The sequence below is a fragment of the Scyliorhinus canicula genome, chromosome 6, assembly GCF_902713615.1.
Source record: "Scyliorhinus canicula chromosome 6, sScyCan1.1, whole genome shotgun sequence".
Taxonomy (NCBI): domain Eukaryota; kingdom Metazoa; phylum Chordata; class Chondrichthyes; order Carcharhiniformes; family Scyliorhinidae; genus Scyliorhinus; species Scyliorhinus canicula.
This window is the reverse complement of record NC_052151.1, coordinates 190,530,000-190,557,864: the sequence shown is the minus strand read 5'-3', so window position 1 is coordinate 190,557,864 and position 27,865 is coordinate 190,530,000. Positions and strand designations below refer to the sequence as shown.

The window sequence follows — 27,865 nt, the reverse complement described above, 5'->3', positions numbered from 1 at the left end:
GGAGAATCGCCGCGGGGGGCCCGCCGACCAGCGCAGGGAGGGGGGGACCCGCCGACTGGCGCGGTGTGTTTCTCACCCCTGGCGATTTCCGGGTGGCGGAGAATTCCGGCCACGGCGGGGGCGGGATTTATGAAGGCCTCGGGCGATTCCCCGACCCTGCGGGGGTCGGAGAATTCCGCCCATGGTCCATAGCATTACTGGGAGGCTCACTGCATTCATTTGCAGAAAAACTGCTTCAGTGATTGCAGGTGAGTGGGAGAAAAACTCTCCTGCAACTACAAAATAAATATCGATCAAAAACCATTTCAGTTCAGGCAGTCAAGTTGGCTTCTGGCCCCAGTAATCCTATGTTTTGAGGAAAGATTAAGAACATTGGGTTTGTCGAGGACAAATGGGTCAAGGCAACAGGGATTTCAAAAGCTACAATTAGGGATATCATTTTAAGAATTGGGATAACATAGGAAATCTGAGCAGAACTATTTCAGAGAAAAGAAAATAGGTGTGGGAACAATTGTCAGAGGAGGCCATTGAAATGATTAACATTGATAGAGTGGGGGGCTGCTTCTCGGCTCGGGTGATTTTTGCCATTCTGATTGTTTGCTAAGGGGCAGCAAGTTTGTAAGGGGGTAACTGCGCCCCCCCCCCCCTCTGCCCCCTCCCCCCCAACCCCTGTTTATGGCGTTTTTCTTTGTGGAGGGGGTGACATGTGATTTTGGATACGTCTTTGTTTGTGTGGGGGACGGTGGAGTCCATGGAGAGCCGTTTGCACACAGGTAGGAGGAGTCTACAGACAGGAGCTGCCACTCTGGCAGGTAATGCTGGTGAATGGAAGTGTGGTGGGGCAGGAGGCCTTAGGAGTTGACCAAGTGGGGGTGGGGGGAGGGGGGGGGGGGGGGGGAGGAGGGAGGATGCGACATGAGAGTGCTGGAGAATGAGTGGGGTCATGGGTGGAGAAGGGGGCCATCTTAAATGGGCCCGGTTCTGGGTGAAATTAAAGGAGGCAGAATTGGAAGGGGAGGTCAGCAGACAGTAGAGTGGAATGCAAACCTCCGGGAAGGTTCGTAACATGGAATGTTCCAGTTCCAGGACTGAACGGCCAGTGAAGAGGTCTCGTATCTTTACGCACTTGAGAGGAGTTTGAAGGAGGGGTGGTCTGTCTCCCGGAAATGCACTGCTGGGTGAAGGTTCAGGTGAGGTTGAGAAAGGGATGGGTGGGTCAGGTATTTCCCTCTGGGTTTGATTCAAAGTCGCGGTGGGGGGGGGTGGGGGGGGGTGGGGGGGGTGGGGGGGGGGTGGGGGGGGGGGGGTGGCCATCCTGCTGAGCGAAAGGATGAGGTTTGTAAGGGCCAAGGAAGTGTGAGACCCATGAGAGGCACGAGATAGTGAGCGGGGTGTTGGACGGGACGCCGGTGGTGCGAGTGAACGTTTCCACGGCGAAATGGGATAATGTGGGGTTTGTGAAGGGAATGGGAATAATTGCTGGGAATAATTCCGGAGTTGGACACACATCTCTGCATTTTGGGGGGGGATTGTTTTAATTGGCTGCTGGGACCAAGGGTGGACAGGTCGAGCACTTAGCCAATGGGAAGGTTGAGGGCGGTGAAGGAGCTGGGAAGGTTCATGGAAAGGATGGGAATGGTGGACCTGTAGAGATTTAGGAATGCGGGGGAGAGGGTGTCGAGGGCAGCACGGTAGCACAAGTGGATAGCACTGTGGCTTCACAGCGCCAGGGTGCCAGGTTCGATTCTCCACTGGGTCACTGTCTGTGCGAAGTCTGCACGTTCTCCCTGTGTCTGCGTGGGTTTCCTCCGGGTGCTCCGGTTTCCTCCCACAGTCCAAAGACGTGCAGGTTATGTGGATTGGCCATGCTAAATTGCCCTTAGTGACCAAAAAGGATAGGAGGGGTTATTGGGTTACGGGGATAGGGTGGACGTGAGGGCTTGAGTGGGTCGGTGCAGACTCGATGGGCCGATTGGCTTCTTTCTGCACTGAATAGTCTATGTCCTTCTCACAATGATAAAGTTGAAGGGGCAGATTGTGGCTTGCAAATTCCTCCCGTGTGCTATTTGTAGTGCACTGATGAACATATTTATTGTTGTGTGTCAAATTGTATTATGCATTTTGTCCACGTGGTTCATATTCAAACATACCAGCAGAGGGAGTCTGCACAGAAGGGGGGAAAAAAAAAGAGTCCATTTTTAAGGGCCTCAACAATTCTCATTCTAAATGTTTCTGGTTGGAAATATAACTTTCTGTCCCTAAACGTTTACATTTCTATCAAATTCTTCCCTCCACCATCTTAATGTCATTAGCTTCCTTACTTTGAACTGATTGTGACCAGCGCCGGCTCTAGGGTTGCTGGCGCCCCGGGCAAGCTGAACTTCGGCGCCCTTGGGGGGGGGGGGGGCCGGGGGGGGGGGCCGGGAGGGGGGGGGGGGGGGGCCGGGGGGGAGGGGGGGGCGGCGGGGGGGGGGGGGGGGCCGGGGAGGGGCGGGGGGGCGGGGACGAGGAGGGGGTGAGGCCGAGGGGGGGGCGGGGGCGGACCCGAGGGGGGCGGACCCGAAGGGGGGGCGCGGGGGGCGGACCCGAGGGGGGGGCGGACGCGGGGGGCGGACCCGAAGGGGGGGCGGACCCGAGAGGGGGGCGGACACGCGGGGCGGACCCGAAGGGCGAAGGGGGGGCGGACCCGAGAGGGGGGCGGACACGCGGGGGGGCGGACGCGGGGGGCGGACCCGAGGGCGGGGCGGGGGGCGGAACCGAGGGCGGGGCGGGGGGGCGGACCCGAGGGCGGGGCGGGGGAGACTGAGCGGGGGGGCGGACCGAGCCGGGGGGCCGCCCTGGGGGCGGGCGGCCACCGCGCATGCGCTGGTTGACACCGGCCCAACTGCGCATGCGCGGGACCCGAGTCTCTGGCGCCCCCGAGCACATGGCGCCCCGGGCAGTCGCCCGAGTTGCCGGTGCCTTGAGCCGGCCCTGATTGTGACTTAACCAAAAGAGTGCACGCAAGAATTTGGGGCGGATGCATGAACCAGAGCATTTAAAAATGACACATCCATAACTTCCAACTACCATACTTATTTCTGGAGGGGGGTGTACAGTAGGAAGGCATATAGGTGGGGGATAAAATAGAGACAAGCTTGTTAGGAATATAGGAATTAGGAGCAGAGGTAGCCAATTCAACCCTTTTCAGCCTGCACCGTCATTCAATCAGATCATGGATGATCTCTTAGAAAATAGAACATAGAACAGTACAGCACAGAACAGGCCCTTCGGCCCTCAATGTTGTGCCGAGCCATGATCACCCTACTCAAACCCATGTATCCACCCTATACCCGTAACCCAACAACCTTACTTTTATTAGGACACTACGGGCAATTTACCATGGCCAATCCACCTAACCCGCACATCTTTAGACTGTGGGAGGAAACCGGAGCACCCGGAGGAAACCCACGCACACAGGGGGAGGACGTGCAGACTCCACACAGACAGTGACCCAGCTGGGAATCGAACCTGGGACCCTGGAGCTGTGAAGCATTGATGCTAACCACCATGCTACCCTGCTGCCCCTCTTCTTGATCTTAAATCCACCTCCGCACCTGTTCTCCCTTTGACCCATTTTTTATCAGAAATATATCTATCTCCCTCCTGAAACCATTTAATGATTCCTTCCCCACCGCACTATGGGACAAATTCACCACCCTCAGCGAGAAGTAGTTCCTCCTCAACTCATACCGTTCTCTCAACCTATATCTGTGACCTCTTGTTCTAGATTACCCCACAAAGGGGAACATTTGGTCTACGTTTACTTTATCAATCCCATTTAGTATCTTGTGTACCTCGATCAGATCATCTCTCATCCTTCTAAACTCCAGTGAGTATAAGGCCAGACTGTTTGATCTCTCAGACATCGACCCCATCATCCCTGGGAATCAATCCGGTGAATATCCTCTGAACTGCTTCCAGATAGCCTTATCATAGAACTGTACAGCACAGAACAGGCCCTTCGGCCCTCGATGTTGTGCCGAGCAATGATCACCCTACTCAAACCCACGTATCCATCCTATACCCGTAACCCAACAACCCCTCCCAACCTTACTTTTTAGGACACTACGGGCAATTTAGCATGGCCAATCCACCTGACCCGCACATCTTTGGACTTATCCTGATGTCAAAATGTTCCATGTTCCTGTTTTACCTTTGATGATGGGAGAGAAAAAATGTCATCTGCTGTGGTCGTCATGGAGATTTTGGCTACAGGGTACCAACAGTTACTAATGAGTCTTTATTGGGAGTTTTTTTTACCATGCATGTAATGCACGGAATTGATAATGTGTTCCATAAATGGTTTTTCGGTACATGCAGTTTCCACAATTTCCCTCACACTCGTGTCAAGTGAGATTGTCACATCATGGACCTCATCTAAGCATTCTTGTGAACATCCCCTTGGTCTCCAATCCAGGGGAAGAAGGAAAGATCTCTTCAATAAAGGGTTCTAACTTCTGACACTTCAGGTGACAGATACTTTACAGTGTGTACTTGATTTAAAGCATAAAGTTCTGTGGGGAGCTCAGTTTGTTATTGGCAGCTGTACTTTCTTCAACAACAGCAATAGGGATGGTATCTCGGGTTGATTTAGAGCCAGACCCAAATGGGCAGTTATATGTTATTGTATTGTCTGTCAATAGCTAGGAACTACCTAGGAACTAAAGGACCACATCAGAGCTGCAGAGATAGAACATAGAACAGTACAGCACAGAACAGGCCCTTCGGCCCTCAATGTTGTGCCGAGCAATGATCACCCAACTCAAACCCACGTATCCACCCTATACCCGTAACCCAACAACCCCCCCCCTTAACCTTACTTTTATTAGGACACTATGGGCAATTTAGCATGGCCAATCCACCTAACCCGCACATCTTTGGACTGTGGGAGGAAACCGGAGCACCCGGAGGAAACCCACGCACACAGGGGGAGGATGTGCAGACTCCGCACAGACAGTGACCCAGCCGGGAACTGAACCTGGGAGCCTGGAGCTGTGAAGCATTTATGCTAACCACCATGCTACCGTGCTGCCCGATTGAAGTGATGTGAACATAACCAATTTGATTCAGCTTGTCTTTTGAACAAGACAGCATGGAAAAGTTAAACATAAATGCGTCTGAGTTTTACAAACGTAATGTGTGATTATTAACAGCATCTGAGATCACATGGGATTAGGGGTTACTTATTAGCTTGGATAGAAGACTGGCTGACAGACAGGAGAGTCGTGATCAATGGGTCTTTTTCTGGATGGCAAGACGTAACTAGTGGGGTGTCACAGGGTTAGGTCCTTGGGCCCCAGCCATTTACAATCTATATTAACGACTTGGATACAGGGATGGAAGGTTCTATAGCCAAGATTGCAGATAACACAAAAATAGGTGGGACAGTAAGATGCAATGAGGAACCTTACAAATGAATAGAGATAAGTTAGAAGAGTGAGTCAAAATGTGGCAGAGGAGTTTAATGTGAATGTGTGAGGTCATGCGGTTTGGTCTAGGTGGGGAGAGACAGGGCTCCACGGTGGCGCAGTAGTTAGCACTGCTGCCTCACGGCGCCGAGGTCTCAGGTTCGATCCCAGCTCTGGGTCACTGTCCGCGTGGAGTTTGCGCATTCTCCCCTTGTTTGCGTAGGTTTCGCATCCACAACCCAAAAATGTGTAGGATAGGTGAATTGGCCACGCTAAATTGACCCTTAATTGGAAAAATGAATTGGATACTCTAAATTATAAAAAATAAGGATGGGATCAGCCATGATCACGTTGAGGGTGTTTCGGTTCTGGAGGCTAAATTGCTGACTCCTGCTCCTAGGTCATGGGTTCTAGGGAGGAGATGCTCTGGCTAATGTTGCAATCCAGCTCTTGGTCTGTAGCATTGTAGGTAACAGATGCGGAACATATCAGCCATGATAGAATGGCGGAGCAGACTCAACGGGCTGAATGGCCAAATTCTGCTCCTATAATTTATGAACTTACCAGCCAACAAGAGCACATAGCATAGACGTAGAGCTCCATGGCATTAACGTGAAGACCTGCTGAATTTCTATCAGAGTAACAGCAGGTGAGAGACCATGCGTGTTCACATGTATCACCCCTCTTCCTCAATTCCATACGTGTCTCTCCGGGAAAGGCCATTCTCTGCAGGGTTATATGAACCTGTCCCAGTGGGGACTTGTGAAATATTCACTCAGTTGGCCCTCAAGTGTTTTGTACTGGAGCCTAGTGTTTGGTCAGTTGCCAGAAGTTGTGCCTCTTCATCACTGACTCAACAGATATTTGGGATAACAGTCTGTACAGTCCAGCTTCAACAAGCTCAGGTGAGGCATTAATGCGGCCAAATCCTCGTAATTGCTTTCAAAGCCACTGTACACAGTAATATGATAGTTCTACGTGGGAACACTTCCAACTATATTTCCGATGGAGTTGGTAATCACATGCAGTACTCGGAAAGATATATGTGTGAGACCTTTAGATCGTTTGACAGGAACATCCTGCGAAGATAATTTTACAAAGATACATAGAAACATAGATAGAAAATAGAAGCAGAAAGCCATTCAAATCTTCGAGCCTGCTGCACCATTCATTATGATCCTGGCTCATCATCCAAGTTCAATACCTTGATTTAGCCCCACCCCAAAATTTTCCTTGATCCTGTTGGCCCCAAGAGCTATATCTAATTCCTTCTTGAAGTTACACAACATTTTGGCCTCAACTACTTTCTGTGGTAGCGAATTCCACAGATTCACCACTCTCTGGTGAATAAATTTTTCCACCACCTCAATCCTTATCCTCAAACTATGACCCCTATCCCCCCCCCCCCCTCCCCCCATCATCAGGGACATTCTTTCTGAATCTACATTCTGAAGTTACATTCCAACACAAAGCCTTCCGTTTCCTCCCATCTCCATTACCTCTGCATTTCTCTCCCCATCTCACCCTCTTTTCCCCTGTTCTTTTACCCCCCCCTCCCTGTCTCCCGATCCCCTAACCCTGCCCTCTATATTTTCATTCCAGCCTGTATCTCCTCCCTCCTCTCTAGCCCTCTCTCTCCTCCTATAGCCTCTCCTTGTCCCACCTCTCTACCCACATCTTCCTCCCCAGTGAATATGTCACCATTTGGGCTGTGGACCTTCCATGATTTTGCATCTGTTAATCAACTCCGGCCTAAATTTTTAAAGCACATTCTCAGGAGACGAGGCTGCATTGTCACAAAATGTTGTGTTTGTTCCATGTCTTGTTCCGTCCAGATTAAGTTCACATAAGTATTCCATTGTAATGAACAATTAATTAAGTTTGTGGTTTCACAGAGTTGAAGCAGTGACTATTATGACGTTCCCTTTAAGTGGCTCAGTTTGATAGCACTCTGAGATATATGCCCCACTCCAGGACTTAGAACATAGAACAGTACAGCACAGAACAGGCCCTTCGGCCCTCAATGTTGTGCCGAGCCATGATCACCCTACTCAAACCCATGTATCCACCCTATACCCGTAACCCAACAACCCCCCCCCAACCTTACTTTTTTTTAGGACACTACGGGCAATTTAGCATGGCCAATTCACCTAACCCGCACATCTTTGGACTGTGGGAGGAAACCGGAGCACCCGGAGGAAACCCACGCACACACGGGGAGGACGTGCAGACTCCGCACAGACAGTGACCCAGCCGGGAATTGAACCTGGGACCCTGGAGCTCTGAAGCATTTATGCTAACCACCATGCTACCGTGTTGCCCACTTGTGGTCAAGAATCAAGGCTGATACTCCAGTGCAGTGTGGGGGAGTGCTGCATTTTTGGAGATGTCTTCCTTCAGGTGAGCCATTAAACCAATGCTCTACACGGCCTCTTGGGTGGGGATATAAGATCCTACAGCACTATCTTGAAGAAGAGGAAGGGAAGTTGTACCCAGTGCCCTGACCAATATGGATCCCTATGTCAACATCACAGAAGCAAATCTTCCAATATGGGGAATGACAAAAGACTCAATTTAAGTTGCTGATGCACCTCAGGACCCTGAGTAACGCGGACATCCATGCCCAAGATATGCCCGGCCCGCAACGCGACCTGCAACAGCTGCGGGCGAAAAGGACACTATGCCAGAGTGTGTCTGGCGAAGAAAGCCCCAGCCTCTAACCCTCCCACGGCTCAAAGCACTCGTTCCGCCCCAGCCTCTAACCACTGTTCATATCTCAAAGCACGTGTCTAGTGAATTGATGATCTCATAACCATACCTTGGGTCGGGTGCTCTTTCCAAGAGCCGGTGCAGACTCGGTGGGCCGAATGGCCTCCTTCTGCACTGCAAATTCTATGATATCCTTCACTGGGAAGTTTAAACATTCTGGCTGCTGTTTTTACCCTGCCCAGATTTCTGCAGTGTTTCCTATGACAGTGGGATCATGGGAACTTGTGTTGTTAGCCCTATGCATTCACTGGTTGCTACATGGATTGACTTGGAGCTTTTTGTAACAGACGTAGAACCTGCTGAACATTGTAATTCAAAGTAAATCAGCTGGAGTATCAAAACACAGCAGCTACCACAGCAATACTCCCTCCCCTACCCCCCCCCCCCCCCCCCCCAACCCCCACCAGCACTACTCGGCACACCCCAGACAATATCTCTCTCCCCCCCCCCCCCCCCCTCGCACCCACCCCCACAATATAGTTCACCATTCCTTACCCCTTACCTTCACTGCCTGGCAATATCCCCTCAACCCCAGCCTTCCTCAACAATGTTCATCCACACCCTGGCCATGTTCATTCCCATTCCAGTTCACATTTCCCCCAGCTACCCCACCCCACCCCCTCAGCCTCTGATCAGAGCTTGCCTCCTCCCAACTCTCATTCCATAGTTGCTGGCTCCTGCCTGGCCCATTCTGGAACAGGCAGCATTGTCGGTGAGTGCGGGGTTGAGGGAACATGGCTGCTCTCAGGGCGTGACGGAGGGTAGTGAACATTTTCAGGGAGGTGAGGGAGGGTGAGTGCTATCGGAGAGTGAGGCAGGGAGCTTGAGCATTGTCGGATTGGAGGTTGAACATTATTGGGGTGAGAGAGTGTGGGCACAGTTGTGGGGTTGACATTGCCAGGGAATGAGGGGTTCATCACTGTCGAAGGGTGAAAAAGATGGTTGAGTATTGTCATTGAGGGGTGGCGATGCTGTGCGAGGGTCGGTAGGGTGTTTGATAGTTCCAATTAAAGCAATGTAAATCAGTGAACTGAAGACAGACCTCCAGTCTTCCATTCTTTTTAAAAATATTTTTATTCAGGACATTTTCCATTTTACAACGTACACAACCATCGTGCAACTATTATAATAGTAAACAAACAACCCAGCAACCCATTCCAAAATGCCCCTCATTTGTGCAAGAACATTTCACACACCCCTTATCCAACCCCCCCCCCCCCCCCCTGCTACTTGCTGATGACTAACAATTCTTAAAGAAGGAGATAAACCGCCTCCATCTCAAATAGAGCCCCTCCTCCCCCAACCGCCTAATGCTACTTCATTTTTTCTAGCTGTAAAAACTCCAATAGATCCCCCACCCATACCATTGCCTATGGAGCAGGCAGCTATGGAGCCTGCCACCCAAGCAGAATCCTCCTCCAGGCTATTGTCATAATATACACCAGTATATCATGGTGCAGACACACACACTGGTGGACATACACTAGGAACAATCAACACGCACAAACACCGCAGCCAATCACCAATTAGAACACACTCACTATAAAGACAGAGGGCATCACTTTTCCCGCTCATTCTGGATGCTGCCTCTCAGAAGCACAGGAGCGTATAGTTTACAGCACAGACTCTCACCAGGTGCTGAAAGATTCGACTGGTTAGGACAGGCACAGGTCTTTAGTTAATCTAGCATCGTGTAACCCACAGTAATAGTATGTTTAGCAGTTTATAGTTTAATAAAATAGTGTTGCACTATTTTAAGTGTTGGTGGCCTGTATGTGTTTCACGGATCCAGAGCACCCAACACATCAGCTATCAGGGAGGCAAAGGCCAACTTGTCAGCCCTTTTTCACCTCCTCTAGCTCCGGTTCAACCGATACCTCAAATATCGTCACCCACGGGCACAGCATCGCCTTTACCCTCAAACTCTCTGACAGTGTCTCGAAAAAATACTCCCAGGACTTCTCCAATTTAAGACAGGACCAGAAGATGTGCGAGTGGTTTGCCATCCCCCTTCAACATCACGCAGTAGCTATCCTCCACCTCCAGAAAGAACCCACTTGTGTGTTTTAGTCATGTGTGCACTATGGGCCACTTGAACCTGGAGCAGGCTCAGTGTTGCATGTGAGGAAGTAGAGTTTACACTATTCAGAGCCTCACTCCACATCGCCTGCTTAAATGCACAACCCAAATTTTCCTCCCATTTCCCCTTTATCTCCTCCAGCGAAACCCTCTTCCCCTCCATCAACTGCCCATCCGAGATCTTCCCCTCCCCATCTTTTCCAAGGACAGTACCTTATCCGTCAGTGAGGGGGGGGCGACAACAGAGGAAACGTAAAAAGTTCCTTCAAACAAAGTCCCCACCTGTGTAGACATGAACCCATTTCCCCTCGGAAGCTGAAGCCTTTCCAGCAGTTCCTCCAGCCCCACAAACCTGTCCTTCATGAATAAGTCCCTAAACCCCTCTCGCCCCTCCCGCTCCCAGACCTTGTACATCGGGATAAATCTGTGATTTCCATGTATTGGCACCCTTTGCGACATCGACTCCAGCTTAAAATGTTGCCTTAAACTGGTTCCATATTCTGAAGGAAGTTATTACCGCCTTGCTGGTGAGAATGAAAGAGGAGCCATCGGGAAACCCTCAAACATGACTCTGTACAGGAAGCCTCCTTCATCCACTCCCAAATCAACCTTTCCTACATGACCCGGTGCCCGGTGGTAATTCATCAGATTAGGCACTCCAACCCCTGATTGTCCCTCCTGCAAGAACACGCTACAAGCTGCAAAAACACTCTCCAAACTCATGGTATCTGCCCTCCCATATAAAGGTCAAACTCAGCATTATTGAACTTCACAAAAATATGATGTACGTAAAAAGATTGGGAGACTCTGAAATACGAATAAGAATTTTGGAAGGACCGTCATTTTCACCATTTGGACCCTTCCCACCAACGATAACGGGAGAGCATCCCACCTTTTCAAACCCCCCTTCATCCCTTCTACCAGAATGACCAGATTTACCTCCTGCAACGAGCTCAGTCATGAGCCAAGTATCTAAAACTCGACCTGGCCAGCTGAAATAGCAGTTTCTCCAGACCTACAACCTGCTCCTGTGGGTTCACCGGGAACGCTCCACTCTTCCCGACATTGAGTTTATAACCCAAAACGGAGCTAAACTTAATGGGTGGGATTCTCTGACCCCCCCCCCCCCCCCCCCCCCCCCCCCCCCCCCCCCCCTCCCCGCCGCCGGGTCGGAGAATCGCCGGGGAGTGGCGCCCGCCCCCGTCGGTTGCCGAATTCTCCCGCGCCGGAGATTTGGCGGGGGCAAGAATTGCGGCGAGCCGGTTGGCGACACCCCCCCCCCCCCCCCGGTGATTCTCCAGCCCGCGATGGGCCGAAGTCCCACTCGTTCTATGCAGGTTCCGCCGGCGTAAATTGGAGTTTGTCCCTTACCGGTAGGATCTGGTGGTGCGGGCGGGCTCTGGGTTCCTCGGGGGCGCAGGGCGATCTGGCCCCGGGGGGGGTGCCCACACGCTGGCCTGGCCCGCGATCGGGGCCCACCAATCCGCGGGCGAGCCTGTGCCATGGCGGCACCCTTTTCCTACCCGCCAGCCGTGTAAGCCTCCGGGATGGCCGGCGCAAAGGTGAACCCCTGCGCATGCGTGGACCCGCGCAGGCTGGCGGAGTCCCTTTGGCCCTGGCTGGCCCGGCACCAAAAGCCTTCCACGCCAGCTGGCGGGGCGCAAACCGCTCCGCTGCCGGACTAGCCCTGAAGGTGTGGAGGTTTCCGCACCTTTGGGGCGGCCCGACGCCGGAGTGGTTCCCACCACTCCACTGCGCCGTTTCTGCCCGCCGGAGATTCCCCGGAGAATCCCACCCAATATCTCCATAATCTTTCCCACATTGGAGAAAGGGTCTGTTACATACAACGGTAAGTTGTCCGCATATAGCGAAACTGATGCTCCATACCAACACCCCCCCTCCCCACCCCCCACCACCACTCTCTATACCATTCCACTCTGTTAAGTCTCAGTAGATGTGGTTTCACTTGAATTACACTCATTACTTGGCCTCCCAAAACTGTTCATTGCTGCATCCTGGCTGGAGTCACCACTGCAAAGGATCCAGTGTAAAATGATAAATGGGCCGATTGAATTGTAATCGGTGAGAGGCACACTCTCTTCAATGCTGCCCAGAAGATCTGTGCCATTATCTCATAAGTCATCATGACAAACACAAGAATGTCAAATTTCAAATTATCACAACAATTTATGTTACAAGAGAAAAGGGTGCTGGTTGGTTGGCAAATCTAACCTGTTTGGCAAAGGTGTTGCCATGGAGAAAGCAACAGGGAGTTACAGATGTCCCAAGCTCCAAGTGTAACACTTGAACATATTCGTTTTGTTTACAGAGAACAGGTCCATGCATGGGAATGTGTCAATCCGTGCAAACATAAATGAGCCAGGTTAGACACTCAACTGAATTGGTTGCTAGGGTAAATATTTGTGCACTCGGGATTGTTCAACAAGTGCTGCCCAGTCACATCACTTCTAAAAGTAGACGTTTTGTTTTAGGTTTTGCAAACGCAGGGTGGTTGAGTACAGTCTTTATTCTGCCTATTAGGAACAATGTTGTACCAGTGTGGTGTCAGGCAGGTAACATGTCATAGGTAACAATGATTGGCTGATCAAATCAATTAACATGATCCTGTGATTGTTTGCAATAGGCTCTGTGTTGTGGATCCCCTGGAATGAATGGGAGTTCCCAAATTCCAGTTTGTGAGCCTCTAATATTGGTTTACACTTCTTTATAATACCAAGGCATTGTCCATCTGGTCAAATGTGGCATCTAGGAGCTGCAGCGAAAGTGAAGTCAATGGGAGTTGGAGAATGAATTGGCCAAGCCAAAAGGATTACCTCTGTTGACATAGCTAGGGGGAAGTGATGATAAGCTATTTTTCTGTGATCTCTTTTGCCAGTGGCTCAGTTGCACAAGATAAAGAGGTGTCAATGGCATATGGATTCTGTTACTGATATTTAAAATGTCTGGTTGATTGACACATTTATAGGGTTATCGCAAGTCGTTTTTTTTTTAAAAGATAATTATGAATGATCTTAAAGACAAACACAAGAATGTCCAATTTAAAATTATCACAACAATATATGTTACAAGAGAAAAAGATGCTGATTGGTTGGCGACTCTAACCTGTTTGGTAAAGGTGTTGCCATGGAGAAAGCAACAGGGAGCTACAGGTGTCCCAACCTCCAAGTGTATTCTAGGTGTTGCCATGGAGAAAGCAACAGGGAACTACAGATGTCCCAACCTCCAAGGGTTATTCTTTTTAAGTAGTTCCATTGCCATTGTTACTCTAGGTTTATCGGTTCTGTGTAAGAGACTGTGGCGTAGGAGGAGAATTATGATTGGACAGAGACTATACTGGGCGAATGAGTATGGGAGTGCCATAAATTGGCATGGACAGTATGAAGGGGCTTTGGCAATTGGGGAGGAGCATGAGTGGGCACACAGGATATCAGGGTCATGAAGGGGGCGGGGGGGGGGGGGGGGGGTTTGAGGGTGATGTATGGATAAGACCTACCTTTTCAGAGGTTCACAAACCCAGACGATAGTTCACGACTCTGAGGGGTGGAGTCATGTGGAGAAACTGGCCCGACTCCAAACTTTTTGTGAGGGACCAGGAGATGCCGACTCTGCAGTGGAGCTGACCAGGACGAGAGCGCAATGCAAGACCTTGATTTCTGCATCCTTATCTGCACTGCTGAAAATGGAAGGGACAGGAATCTGGAATTGGGTCCCACCCAGCAATGTTAAATGGCTCCAACGTCCTTGGGACTCGGTGAAAATCCAGCCATATGATGCTGCGGCCATCACTAGAACTGGAGTCAACCAGCTTGTGCCATGGCTCGGGTGCTTTCATTTCACTCTGTCTCCTGGCAGCTCTCTAAATCATGCAGACTTTAATCAGGACTTTAGTCATTAATTTATCTCTTTGCTTGGTAGAATCTGATGTTTTATGGGCTGTTCATTTAAATCTCTTCCCTTCTGTGCTTTTGAGATCATTAAGAGGCATCTCTGGCTGCAATTGAACTAAAGTATCTGCACTGTGGAGTTCATCTGGTGGAATGCTAATGGGAGTAAAGAACATTGTGACGATGTGACTGCCAATGAATTGCCCTGTGGAGCTCTATATTGATAATTTTCCACTTCCTTCAGAATGGAGGTTTCACTGATCGTCAATCCACCGAAATAGGTGCCAACTCTTTTCATGCAAGTTATCACCGACCCACTCTCGGGTCTGTGTCGCAACGGCTGGACTGCCCGAACATTAAATTCCTTTAACGTTTTGCCAGTACCATTTTTTAAACTGCGCCTTTTGTAGTGCTGTGCTCTGTCCAAGCACAATAGACACTGAGGGCTGTAACAAGAATCGAGGAGAACCTGGGACTAGTCCGTGTGCACACAACTACAGCATTAAGCTGGTGAATGGGGTGCTTGGAAAATTCAGGACAGCTGAGTGTGACAATTCAACATCTGGAATGTTTGGCAAATGTGAAATGCTTGCAAATTAGATGGGGGGGGGGGGGGGGACAAAATGTTTTCGTAACTTCAGAGAGGATTTTTAATTAAAATACAAAAGTCAGATGTTTTGGGAATCCTAAATATTTTGGCACAGCTACAGAACTGTCGAGACGCAGCGTTCAATTTGAACAATGATGGATGGACACTGCCAACACAGCATAAACTGGACATCTCAATTCAGTTGATGGCTCAATAGCTAATGTGCCCTCTGACCTGCCAGATACTTAGCCTTTGAACCGGCCAAAAGAACTTGTACAGTCACAACACCAGTGTCAAGCTTAGCTAGCCTAAAACTCTTAGAAGATGCAGCCTCTTGTTATTGTGTTTTCGTATGGTCACAGCAACTTTGAGTTAATTTGAGAAGGCAACAGACACACGGGGCCGCGATATTCAGCTTGGACTCAAACCTACCACAACATGCTGATGATCAGCTTCAGGGAATGAGGCAATTTGACCGTAAGATGTGAGAGCAGAAGTAGTCCATTCAGCCCATCGAACATGCTCCAACATTCAATGAGATCATGACTGATCTGATATAATCTTCAACTCCACTTTCCCGCTTTAACCCCATAAACCTTGATTCCCTTACTGGTTGAAAATCTGGCTATCTCAGCCTTTAACATATTTAAAGATCCAGCCTCTACTGCCCTCTGTAGTAAAGAATTCCACACATTCATTGCCCTCAGAGAAGAACTTCCTCTTTACTTTTGTCTTAAATGGGCGATCCCTTCCTCTGAGATTATGCCCTCACGTCCTAGACTCTCCCACAAGGGGAAATAACCTCTCCGCATCTACCCTGTCAAGACCCTGACCATCCCATATACCACAATAAGGTTGCCTTTCATTCTTCTAAACTCCAATGAGTACAGGCCCAACCTACTCAACCTCCCCTCATAACAAAATCCCTCCCATCAACCTAGTGAACCTTCTCTGCACTGCCTCCAATGCAGCACATATTTCCTTAGATAAAGGGAACAAACTGTTCACAGTATTCCAGGTTTGGCCTAACTAATGCCATGTACAGTTTTAGCAAGACTTCCCTATTTTTATATTCCATTCCTTTTGAAATAAAGACCAGCATTCTATTTGCTTTCCATATGACCTGCTGAACTTGCGTGCTCGCTTTTTGTGATTTATGCACGGGGACCCCCAATTCCCTCTGTACTGCAGCTTCCTGCAGTCTTTCTCCATTTAAATAATATTCAGCTCCTTTATTCTTCTGACCAAAACTTCACGTCTACCTTCACATTATATTCTGTCTGCCAAGTTTTTGCCCACTCACCTAATCTGTCTAATTTGAGCCTTTGGTGACGGCAGGTGGGAGCTGTGTGTGTGCGGGGGTGGGAGGTGGATGGGGGCAAGTGGGGGGTGGAGAGGGGGGGGTGGAGAGTGGGGGCGGGTGGAAGGGGAGAGGAAGGGGGAGGTGCGGGGGGGGGGTCACAATGATTGACAGGCTGATTGGTATCTGTGTGTATTTGCACAGCACCTTTCATGATCTCTCTCCGTGTACCCGAACAGGCACCAGAGTGTGGCTACTGGGGGATTGTAACTTCGTTGCAATGTTAATGTAAGCCTACTTGTGACACTAATAAAGATTATTAAGTGCAGTTACTGTTGGAATATGAGAGTATATTGTGCCTTATGGTCGCAACCTAATTCTTTTTATGAATGTTAAACTACAATTTAGACCAGGCCTGTCCAACCTATTCTCTGGAGGAGCAATATTTCTATTTTCTTCTCGCTCAAGGGGCCACTGAGCAATTTTCAGAAAGTTGAGGTTAAACGTGGTTTCAAAATGAAGTTGCAGTATGAAGAAAATTAATGACTTGCCGGGCAAAACAAAAGCTATGTTAAAGCAATAAATTGATATGTTTTTAAAAAACGGTTATCAATAAAGATCACAATTTGAGTGTGAGAGGGGCAGAGTCAATGAGTGGGATTATCCTTCCATTAACAAACAATGGGATTCTCTGCTTCCACTTTAGTGATTGGAGTTTTGGCTGACCGCCAAATTCCCCGTCCTTGCTGGTAGCGAGCGGATTCGCAATGGCCTATTTGACTGGCTCACACCTAATTTCTTGATGCTCACTCACTCACCCTAACCCACTGTGTGAGTGGGTGTGATTATGTGTTCATGGGGATAAGCGTGAATGGAAATCTTGAGACTGCAAGTGAGCCAGACACACACACACACACTTCCCACCCGCACTCATTCCCCCCCCCCCCACACCTACTAAATCTTTCCTTCTTCCACACACACATTCTCTCCCCCACACATCCACACTCACTCTCACGTGAATTCGCTCGCCCCCACACTCTGTTTCACACATCCCTAAGCAGTGAACTTTTTCATTTTCACCTTGCATCCTCCCACCACAAACTCCCATCCCACCCACAGCATCACATCCAGCCTCTTCAGGCCCAGCAACGTGTCTCTCCCTCTCTCATCCCGCCCTCTTTCACTGAAGTCCAGTTGTTACTCCTCCAACTGCCGACTGCTTCTCTCCCATGTTTGCTGTGCATCATTACCAAATGAGGGAGAGGAATGGCCTGTGATTGGTGGAGCAGGTCCTTACAGAATATTCCACTGCACTCATCGGAATTTTGCAAATACCACATCAGCGGGCTCTGCGGCCCTCACCCGGTCAAGCCTACTTTAGCCTATTGTGCAGCAAATTATATATACATCGATGTCTCATGAATCATAGCAGCCTTTGGCAATACCTGTCCACCCAGTGAAATAGCTGCACACCTAGTAGATGGCCAAATAATGTTTGAAGCAACCCAAGGCTGCAGATTACATTGAATGTTGAAACTTCGTAATTAGCTTATGTTCTTAATTTTACAACTCGGTCCCTCCAGCTGATCAGCAACTCATACTGCGGAGAATCGACTGGGTAAAGCTCGCAGTTTGCAGCAGCGAAGGTTTCCTTACTGCTTTATTCATTAGGAAGAGGGATAGAAACGTTTTGTCTGAATCAAGCAGCGGAAATGATTGTTGGATTTGTGCTGCGATTGATAATTTATCTGACCAGATGCTGTTCTGGTCATTTGTTCTGGGATCCCCAAAGCTCGGCTTTCACAGAAATGTGCAGCGATGGCTCATTCAGAGAAATCAATTGGGGGAAAAGAAATAGACTGGAGTGGGGGCGGTGGGGGGGAGAACGACACTCGCTGCCATATGGTAAGTTTAAAGGTCCAGTTTAAATGGTAATGAATGGATGACTGAATGGGTCGGTGGGTGGGGAATCAAGTTGGAGGGAGTGGTTAGGTTGGGGGTATTATGTGCTCGAGGAGGTAGTCAGGAAAGTTGGGATTCAGTGTGAGTGATTGGGAGGTCGGGTGAGGGTGGGCGTCAGTTTTGTAGTTACCCAGATATTAGACTCGGTTTGAAACTGTAACACTCCCTAGATAGCTACCTGGGTAAGTTACACAAAATTATCCAAAGTCTCTGGCTTTAACTCCAAGTCAAAGACATCCTTGCAAGGTCCCGGGGAGCAAGGCAATTTTACCTCGGAAGTGAAAACTTCACAGGCAGTTCCAACATAGGCCTGGATATTAGGACTTCCATGAGGTTGCGACACAAAACTCAGTCCTACTTCTGGTCACTGAAGATCTGGACGATTTGGGGCCTTGTTACATCAAGGTCCTCCTACGAGCTCTACCTTCTCTCTATCATGTCCTCATGATGTTCAAATCGGAACTCAGTGCCTTGATTGCAACTCATTGACTTCAGAGTCAGAAGGTTGTGGATTTGAGCCTCACTCCAGAGACTCGAGCACTAAGCAGACCACTCAAGCAGGGCATTCAGCTTCTCAAGCCTGCTCCTCCATTCAGCACAATCATGGCTGACCTTTTATCTCCAATTCCACTTCATTCCTTTCTTCACTCTGAAAACTGTAGACTCTTTAACTGCTGTGCTATTCAATTCCTTTCACCATCTAAAAGCTTTCAGCTCCTCAGATGAATTGGAAATGATTGAAATACACTAACATTTTAATGCAGGCAATGCAAAATGGATTTTGAAGTCCAACCTTGACTTCAACTAAGCTGTTGTAATATGCATCAGCATGACACCACCAGAAGGGAAGTATGTCATATGATCCAGTCTTAGATTCACTTTTGCTTTGAGCAGAGCACACACACACACATCTGATGTCTTCAAGTTTTACACCCATGTATAACTGTACTCGTGTCTCTAATCTTAATAAATGAACCCACAACATATTTATGAACTCCGTTATAAGTAATTAGTTTCTTGTGTCTTGTACAGTAAATTAGCCCAAGGTCTTAAATCACTACAATAACACAAGCACGAATTTAACTCATCCATTTGGGCAGCACGGTAGCATGGTGGTTAGCATAAATGCTTCACAGCTCCAGGGTCCCAGGTTCGATTCCCGGCTGGGTCACTGTCTGTGTGGAGTCTGCACGTCCTCCCCCTGTGTGCGTGGGTTTCCTCCGGGTGCTCCGGTTTCCTCCCACAGTCCAAAGATGTGCGGGTTAGGTGGATTGGCCATGCTAAATTGCCCGTAGTGTCCTAAAAAGTAAGGTTAAGGGGGGGTTGTTGGGTTACGGGTATAGGGTGGATACATGGGTTTGAGTAGGGTGATCATTGCTCGGCACAACATCGAGGGCCGAAGGGCCTGTTCTGTGCTGTACTGTTCTATGTTCTATGTTCTATTTGTTTTAACTCTTGGTGCCATACCTTAAGGAACTTGGTCCTTCGACTGAGAGGGTAAAATTTCCCCATTGCTGTAACTTTGCCCGACCTACTTCTGCTCCTATGCCTTATGGTCCGAATGGGCGTAATAAACATGAAGGCATGATATGCTGCTAATTTAATCCCCACCAACTACGGCAGCCCCCACACCCCCGCCCTCTCAGTCCTCCCAACAGAATTAGTTTAGCATCTCCCTAGGAGTTTCCAGGAATTGAAGGTTCAGGATTCTGTAGCAAACAATCCAGGAGAAAAATCTTAGCAGCACTGAAATAAAATTCTGCCGTTTGTGTTTTGTTTGGCCACTTTCAGCTATTAATTGTAAAGATATCTGATAGTGCAGAACTTGGGTATCTCTGAAAAAAATGTTTTTGCGAAGATTGTTGAAAGATTTGGAGAAATGTTGCAAGGTGGAAGATGAAACCTCCAAGAGTACACCCAACTCTGCCCCAGTTTTAGAATTTCCATAGCCTGAATGCCAAGAAGTGGATCGTAAAATGAAATTAAGAGGAGTAAAAATGAAAGCTTAAAATCCAACTCGGTAAATGTAATGAATTAGCACTCCCAGCATGGGATTCCTCACAAATGGGTGTGCATCTTAGGAATTGAAGCCAGACATCAGTGTGTGGTATATCATAGTCTCCCTACAGTGCAGAAGGAGGCCATTCGGCCCATTGAGTCTGCATCCTACCCAGGCCTTAAACCCACACCCTATCTCCATGGCCAATCTACCTAACCTTCACATCTTTGGACTGTAGGAGGAAACCAGAGCACCCAGAGGAAACCCACGCAAACACGGAGAGAATGTGCAAATTCCACACGGGCAGTCACCCGAGATCGGAATAGAACCTTGATCTCTGACGCTGTGAGGCAGCAGTGCTTAACCACTGTACCACCGTGCCGCCCATATGTTTCATCATTCTTTAAAACTAAAGAATTGTAAACCATCCTTAACTGAAGTCTCAATACCTGTTTCTGTCACTTAGAACTTATCAACCATCGACTCAAATAGTGACGATTCATCTCTGATGTACCCAGTGTGTGATCCCACTGAAATCTGAATGTACAGACACATGCTTACCTCACATTTAATGGATTCCTTTCTGTCTCTTACAGATTGCGGGACTGAAGGGAGAACCGGTAAGTAATTGGCCTCTGACTCAGAAAAGTATGCTTAACATTTTTGTTTACTGCTGACCAAGTGAGCAGCTGAGACACAATAGAAGCCGCAAGAAGTCATGGCTGATCCCTGGTCTGTACTGACCATGGTGATCTCAGGTGGGGCAAGGTGCTTTGGCTTCAGGATCCATAGATTGGTGGCTGCAGGGGTAGAGGAAGCTCGATCACACAAGATGTTTTCTCAGGTTTGATAACATTGGCCCAATCCTTCCGACATGGGGAGCGGTAAATGGCTCAACTTCTACAGTGCAGAAGAAGCCTATTTGGCCCATCGAGATTCACCGACCCTCTGAAAGAGCATCCTACCTAGGCCCACTCCCCATCCTATCCCCATAACCCCACCTAATCTGTACATCCCTGGACACTAAGGGATTTATCATAGTCAATCCACCTAACCTGCACACCTTTGGATGAGGAAACTGGAGCATCCGGAGGAAACCCACGCAGACATGGGGAGAAAGTTCATACAGTTGGCAAAGGCCGGAATTGAACCCGGGTTCCTGGCGCTGTGAAGCAGCAGTGCTAGCCACTGTGCAACCATACCTCAGCAAGTCCCGCTGCACCCACATCCGCAGTACTTGCAGGGGAAGGTGTGGAGGTGATTTATTAGAATTGTTGGAATGGTAACATGTATTAAAGAGCTCAGTTCCATGGAGAAATGAAGGGTTGTTCTCCTTCGGGCAACTAGGTTACAAACCGATTTCTGAAGCTTTTGTTTTATAAATTTAGAGTACCCAATTCATTTTTCCAATTAAGGGGCAATTTAACGTGTCCAACCCAGCTATCCTGCACATCTTTCGGGTTGTGGGGGCGAAACTCAAGCAAACACGGGGAGAATGTGCAAACAACGCACGGACAGTGACCCAGAGCCGGGATCAAACCTGGGACCTCGGTGCCGTGAGGCAGCAGGGCTAACCACTGCACCACCGTGCTGCCTCCTTGATGAAGCTTTGAAAGAGAGTGGAAAGGAAAACCTGTTTTCAGTGGCAGAGAGGACACGATTTTGAAGGCTCGTGGTAAAAACACCAGGGGCAATGTGAGGAAATATGATTTTACTCGGCGAGTTATGATCTGAAACGTGCAGCCTGAAAGGTTGGTGGAAGCACATTCATTGGTAACTTTGAGAAAGGAGTGGAATAAACATTTGAAGGGAAAAAAAAAATGCAAGATTATGTGGAGGAAAGCAAGGGGAGTGAGACTAAAAGCTCCCTCAAAGGGTCACCGCAGGGATAATGGGCTGAATGCCTACCTCAGTGTTGTATTCATTTAGGATTGTGCACGCATAGAGCTGTGTGGTTTTACGATCAGGAGATTATCTTTGCTGCCCAGTGGCTAGCTATACAATGGCATGAACCAGGGGTTGTAATAATGAAACCTTCTTGTTGTCCACACGAATCCTGCGATCATTAAAGGAGAGATAAAGAGTTTCACACATGAACATGAACAGTCCAAAGATGTGCGGGTTAGGTGGATTGGCCATGCTAAATTGCCCGTAGTGTCCTAATAAAAAGTAAGGTTAAGGGGGGGGTTGTTGGGTTACAGGTATAGGGTGGCTATGTGGGTTTGAGTAGGGTGATCATGGCTCGGCACAACATTGAGGGCCGAAGGGCCTGTTCTGTGCTGTACTGTTCTATGTTCTATGATCTGAGACCGGTTTGCCAGTCCCCCAGCCGAGTGTTTCTTGGCGGCGTGCCGTTCACTGGAAGATTCTATCTTCCCGCCGTTGTCCAATGGGATTTCCCATTGAAACCACCCCACGCCGCCGGGAAACAGGGGTGCGCTGCCGGCGGGAAAATTGAATCCCGATGACTGGAGAATTCCAGCCCTGGTCTGGAATGCCTGAAAGTGTTGTTGGTATAAACAGGTTCCTTTCTGAAGGGGAGTGGGCCAGGAAACGTGAGCAGAACCACAAGTTCAGAGCAGGGAAATTAGTTTAATTGGATAGCATGGGCACGATGGAACGAATGGCCTCCTCCTGTATTGTCTGCTCTTGCGGGTCGCCACATGTGATTTTATTCCAGTGAGTAATTGAGGCTGTAAGTTGTACCTGAGACGTAGATAATGTACCCCAGTTGTGCAAAGCTTTACTCCAGCACGTACCTGTCAGTATAAAAACTGAGCGGCTTTGAAGGTTTTGTAAGGTGAATTGAAGACCTCCGTGTTGTGAGGAAATACTGGTCACGAAGTGATACTGAAGTAATGTCAAGACCCAAGGGAACAAGCTCAGAACCAGCATTCTGAGAGAGGCAATCAGGCCAAAGGTTGAGTATGAGAAGCAACAGGGTCTGAAGTCAAATCTTGCAAAATAACTTTTCAGCTCTAGTTACTGAAGGGTTGCCAAAAAGGCCTTGAATAAATGCAACACGGTCAGGAAATGACACTTGAACGCATCAAGCCATTCAAGCCAGCAAAAAATCCTCACAATTTTCAGTCACGATATCGCCAGGCCCTTGGCAATGCAATGCAAGATGAATGACATTGATCCAAAGCCAACTAACCCCTCCCTCCCTCATTCAATTCCAGAGCCAGGCGTTCCAGTGCAATGAATCTTGGCACTCTACATACTGCTGGCCACTGTATATTTACATTGAGCAGTAATCACAAGACCTTGTCTTTATTCTTGGCACACTTTCCCTTCCTGTCCTAATGAATGTGACCCATGTCAGGGTATGAAATACATAGAATTACATAGGATGTATAATAGTAAAATGAGCTATTCAGCCCAGCTGGTCTTCAAGCTCCACATTAATCTTCTCCCACCACTCTCCGTCTCCTCCTATCAACCCTGTCAAAAATATAAGAGAACGAGAATCGGACCAGAGTCCAGCATTCTCCACCATCCAACACCATCAGGGCTGATTTTGGGTTACAACCCTATATTCCCACCTGGACCCCATACCCCTTAATTCCCAGAGAGACCAAACGTTTGTCTATCCCAGCCTGAAATATATTCAACAATGAAGCATCCCAACACTCTTGGACAGAGAGTTCAAGAGATTCACAACTCTTTGGATTCTCTCTTTCCGCCGCTTGTCAATGGGATTTCCCATTGAGGCCATCCTACGCCGCGGGATGGGTGAGTCACGCAAAAGGCCAGAGACATTGGCAGGACCACCGGATGATCCCAACGATCCTGCCAACAGCCTATGCCGAACTGCCTCGCTACCAGGGAAAATCCTGCCTTCTGGATCAACCCTCTCAAATACCTTCAGGATCTTACATGTTTCTAGGAAATCGCCCCACGTTCTTCTAAACTGCATTGCGTATCGGCCAAATTTACTCATTATAAAACAATCCCCTCATGCCAGGCACCAAGCTAATTAGCCTTTGCAGTGCCGCCTCCAATATCAACATATCCTTTTATTCATTTCTCTTTCAGATCCTCCTTAAATACTATTCGCGTCAACTTGTGTTCATGAGTGCCACGTTCTACCCACTCTATATAAGGAATTTTCTCCTGAATTCCACATTGGTTATATTAGTGACTACCTTATAGTAATAGCCCCCAGCTTTGGTCCCTGCCACAAGTGAAAATGTGTTCTCTCTGTCTGCCCTATCAATCCCCCAAAGTATTTTAACAATATTTATCAGGTTATCCCTCAGACCTCTCACATGCCAGGGATGGCATGATTGTGAGGAGAGATTGTGGCGACCAGGCCTATGTTGACTGGAGTTTAGAAGAATGAGAAGGGGTCTCATTGCGATGTCTAACTGTCTGACAGGGCTAGACAGACTGGATACAGGGATGTTGTTTCCTCTGGCTGGAGGGGTCGAGAACAAAAGGGTCACAGCCTCACGATACAGGATTGCCCATTTCGGGCTGATGTCTCACTCAGAGGGTGGTGAACCTATGAGATTCTCCACTTAAACAGTTAGATTACCCCTTAATCACCTGTACTCCAGGGAAAACGAGCCTAATTCTGCGACTTGTCTTCATACTTTCTTAAGCCCTGAAGTGATCATGTTTAATCCTAATAATATTTTTACAGGGTGAACCTGGTGCCTATGGTTTACCAGGACCACAAGGAGAAAGGGTGAGTATTTTTGCAATATTATCTATGTTGCCTAGATTTTAAGATTGAATATTAGATCAACGCATTCCCCTCTCTCTATTGGCACCGTTTCTATGATGCACCCTGACGTAGTGTTAACAACTCTGGATGGAGTCCGAGTGATTTCATCAAATGATTGCCCAAGTTTTTCTGCCCTGCCCAATTAAAAAGCTTCTACACCGTCTGTGTTTGCAACCAATTTTTCTCCTGGGTTTTGCTCTTCGCACTGTCAGGAGATTAATCTTCAATTCCTGGAGACTCCAGCGCAACCCTGAAGGGTTGGCATAACCCACCTTAACATAGAAGATAGAGAACATAGAACAGTACAGCAGACTATAGGCGCTTCGCCCACGATGTTGTGCCAGCCATTTATCCTAATCTAAGGTCATCCTAACCTGCACCCCTTCAATTTACTGCTGTCCATGAGCCTGTCTAAGAGTCGCTTAAATGTCCCTAATGACTCTGACTCCACCACCTCTGCTGGCAGTGCATTCCACACACCCACCACTCTCTGTGTAAAGAAACTACCTCTGACATCTCCCCTATACCTTCCTCCAATCATCTTAAAATGATGTCCCCCTCGTGACGGCCATTTCCGCCGTGGGGAAAAGTCTCTGGCTATCCACTCTATCCATGCCTCTCATCACCTTGTCCTGGTTTATGATGTTCTCATGAGCAACAAGTCTGTCACAACTCTCTGTCTCATGAATACTGAAGCAAAATATTCATTAAAGGTCTCCCTTATCTCCTCAGACTCTAGGCACAAGTTCCCTGCACTATCCCTGAATGGCCCTACTCTCACTCTGATCATCCTCCTATTTCTCACAAGCCTAGAAAGCTTTGGGGTTTTCCCTAATCCTTCCCGCCAGGGCTTTTTCATGCCCCCTTCTAGCTCTCCTAAACCCATTTTTGAGATCCTTCCTGGCCACCTTGTAACCCTCTAGAGCCGTGCCAGATCCTTGCTTCCTCAACCTTACGTAAGCTTCCTTTTTCCTCTTGACTGGAAACTCCACTTCTCTTGCCTCACGGTAGCATGGTGGTTAGCATCAATGCTTCACAGCTCCAGGGTCCCAGGTTCGATTCCCGGCTGGGTCACTGTCTGTGCGGAGTCTGCACGTCCTCCCCGTGTGTGCGTGGGTTTCCTCCGGGTGCTCCGGTTTCCTCCCACAGTCCAAAGATGTGCGGGTTAGGTGGATTGGCCATGCTAAATTGCCCGTAGTGTAAGGTTAATGGGGGGATTGTTGGGTTACGTGGGTTTAAAGTAGGGTGATCATTGTTCGGCACAACATTGAGGGCCGAAGGGCCTGTTCTGTGCTGTACTGTTCTATGTTCTATGTTCTTGTGTTCCAAGGCTCCTTCACCTTACCATTCCTTCCTCATCTCAGTGGGACAAAACTATCCAGCACTCGCATGATTTTGAAATGCCAGGCAATTGGAAACAGGATGAAGTTGACGTGTGGCATTGCCAATGTTTGTTTTCCAGGGTCCTGCAGGGCCTCAAGGTCTTCCAGGTTTGGTGGGAAAAGAAGGTCAAAGGGTGAGTAAGCTTTACAAGTAAACACCCTGTTTGGTTGGAGTCTGTGGGCTGGACTGGTCAGCCTGAAATGTTATCGATGGGTAGCTGAGAATGAGAAAGCCATTGAGTTAATTGGACTTGGAGTGTGAGGCTTGAAGCCAGTGGCCTGGGAGGTGAGAGTGTTAACGTCCCCTGGTTTCTGCAATTAGACAGCAAGAGTTCAACCTGGAAAGTGGAATTGATTTTTCTGTTTCTGCTTAACATTACAATAGTGATATGAGAAGAAGAACATAATGTGTAATTGGATGGTGATGTCTTTTTATATATTGCATAACAATTTGAGATTAGGGCAGGTTAAGTCATTTTGTAGTTTACTTCTCCATGAGGAGGAGGTTGTCATGAAACAAAATAATATATTTTTTTAAAACTCATCTGGTTATTGTGATTTGTTGCCTGTTCTCTTTCCTTCCTCCACCCACCTTCTGTCCCCAAGATGGTGGCTATTTTCTGGGACACCAGTTGCGATCATTTCTTTTTTTCTTTTTTTTTAAATAAATTTAGAGAACCCAATTAATTTTTTCCAATTAAGGGGCAATTTAGCGTGGCCAGTTCACCTATCCTGCACATCTTTTTTGGGTTGTGGGGGCGAAACTCACGTAAACACGGGGAGAATGTGCAAACTCCACATGGACTGTGACCCAGAGCCGTGATCGAACCTGGGACCTCGGCGCTGTGAGGCAGCAGGGCTAACCCGCTGCTCCACCGTGCTGCCCGTTGCGATCATTTCTAAAAGTAATTCTGGTGACGTAGGCACCGCTAGCTAGGCCAGCATTTATTGCCCATCCCTAATTGCCTTTAAGATGGTGGTGGTGAGCTTCCTTCTTGAATCACTGCAGTCCACGTGGTGTCGACACACCCACAGTGCTGTTACGGTGGGAATTCCAGGATTTTGACCCAATGACAGTGAAGGAACGGCGATATATTTTCAAGTCGGGGAGGTGATTGGCTTGGAGGGGACGTTGTAGATGGTGGATTTCCCATGTATCTGCTGCCCTTGTCCTTCTTTCGATTGAAGGCAGATAATTCTCTGAATGGCTATCGATTGAGAGAGGAAATGGACAACGAGATCCGGGTGTCCTTGTACACCAACCACTGAAGGCAAGCGTGCAGGAGCAGCAGCGGTAAAGAGCGGTAAACGGTATGCTAGCCTTTATAACGAGAGGTTTCGAGTACAGGAGCAGGGATGTCTTGTTGCAATTATACACGGTCTTGGTGAGAGCACATCTGAAATATTGTGTACAGCTTTGGTCTCTTATCTGAGTTAGATGTTTTTGTTATGGAGGGAGTGCAGCAAAGTTTCCCCAGGCTTCGTTCTGTGATGGCAATACTGCGTTTGAGGAGAGATGGAGTCAATTAGGATTATATTCGCTGGAATTTAGAAGAATGAGTGGCAGCGGGGGGGGTGGGGGGGTTCTCATTGAAACCTATAAAATCTAACAGAATTAGACAGGGAAGATGCAAGAAAGATGTTACAGATGGCGGGAGAGTCCAGAACCAGAGGTTACAGTCTGAGGGTACAGGGTAG

The 27,865-nt window shown here is 48.4% G+C and overlaps 2 protein-coding genes across 2 annotated transcripts in view; both read left to right on the top strand.

Annotated features, from left to right (window-relative positions):
- The window catches only part of LOC119967970 (collagen alpha-1(XIX) chain), a 287,876-nt gene that overhangs the window by 161,382 nt on the left and 98,629 nt on the right, over nucleotides 1–27,865 (top strand). The window contains exons 13-14 of the mRNA XM_038801071.1: nucleotides 20,650–20,673; nucleotides 24,702–24,746. Coding sequence (XP_038656999.1) covers nucleotides 20,650–20,673; nucleotides 24,702–24,746 — 69 coding nt within the window. The remainder of the gene's footprint in view (nucleotides 1–20,649; nucleotides 20,674–24,701; nucleotides 24,747–27,865) is intronic.
- Nucleotides 7,800–27,865, top strand: part of LOC119967761 (collagen alpha-1(XIX) chain-like) — a 252,900-nt gene continuing 232,834 nt past the window's right edge. The window contains exons 1-4 of the mRNA XM_038800683.1: nucleotides 7,800–7,850; nucleotides 20,650–20,673; nucleotides 24,702–24,746; nucleotides 26,248–26,301. The gene's annotated coding sequence lies outside the window, so the exon portion shown is untranslated. The remainder of the gene's footprint in view (nucleotides 7,851–20,649; nucleotides 20,674–24,701; nucleotides 24,747–26,247; nucleotides 26,302–27,865) is intronic.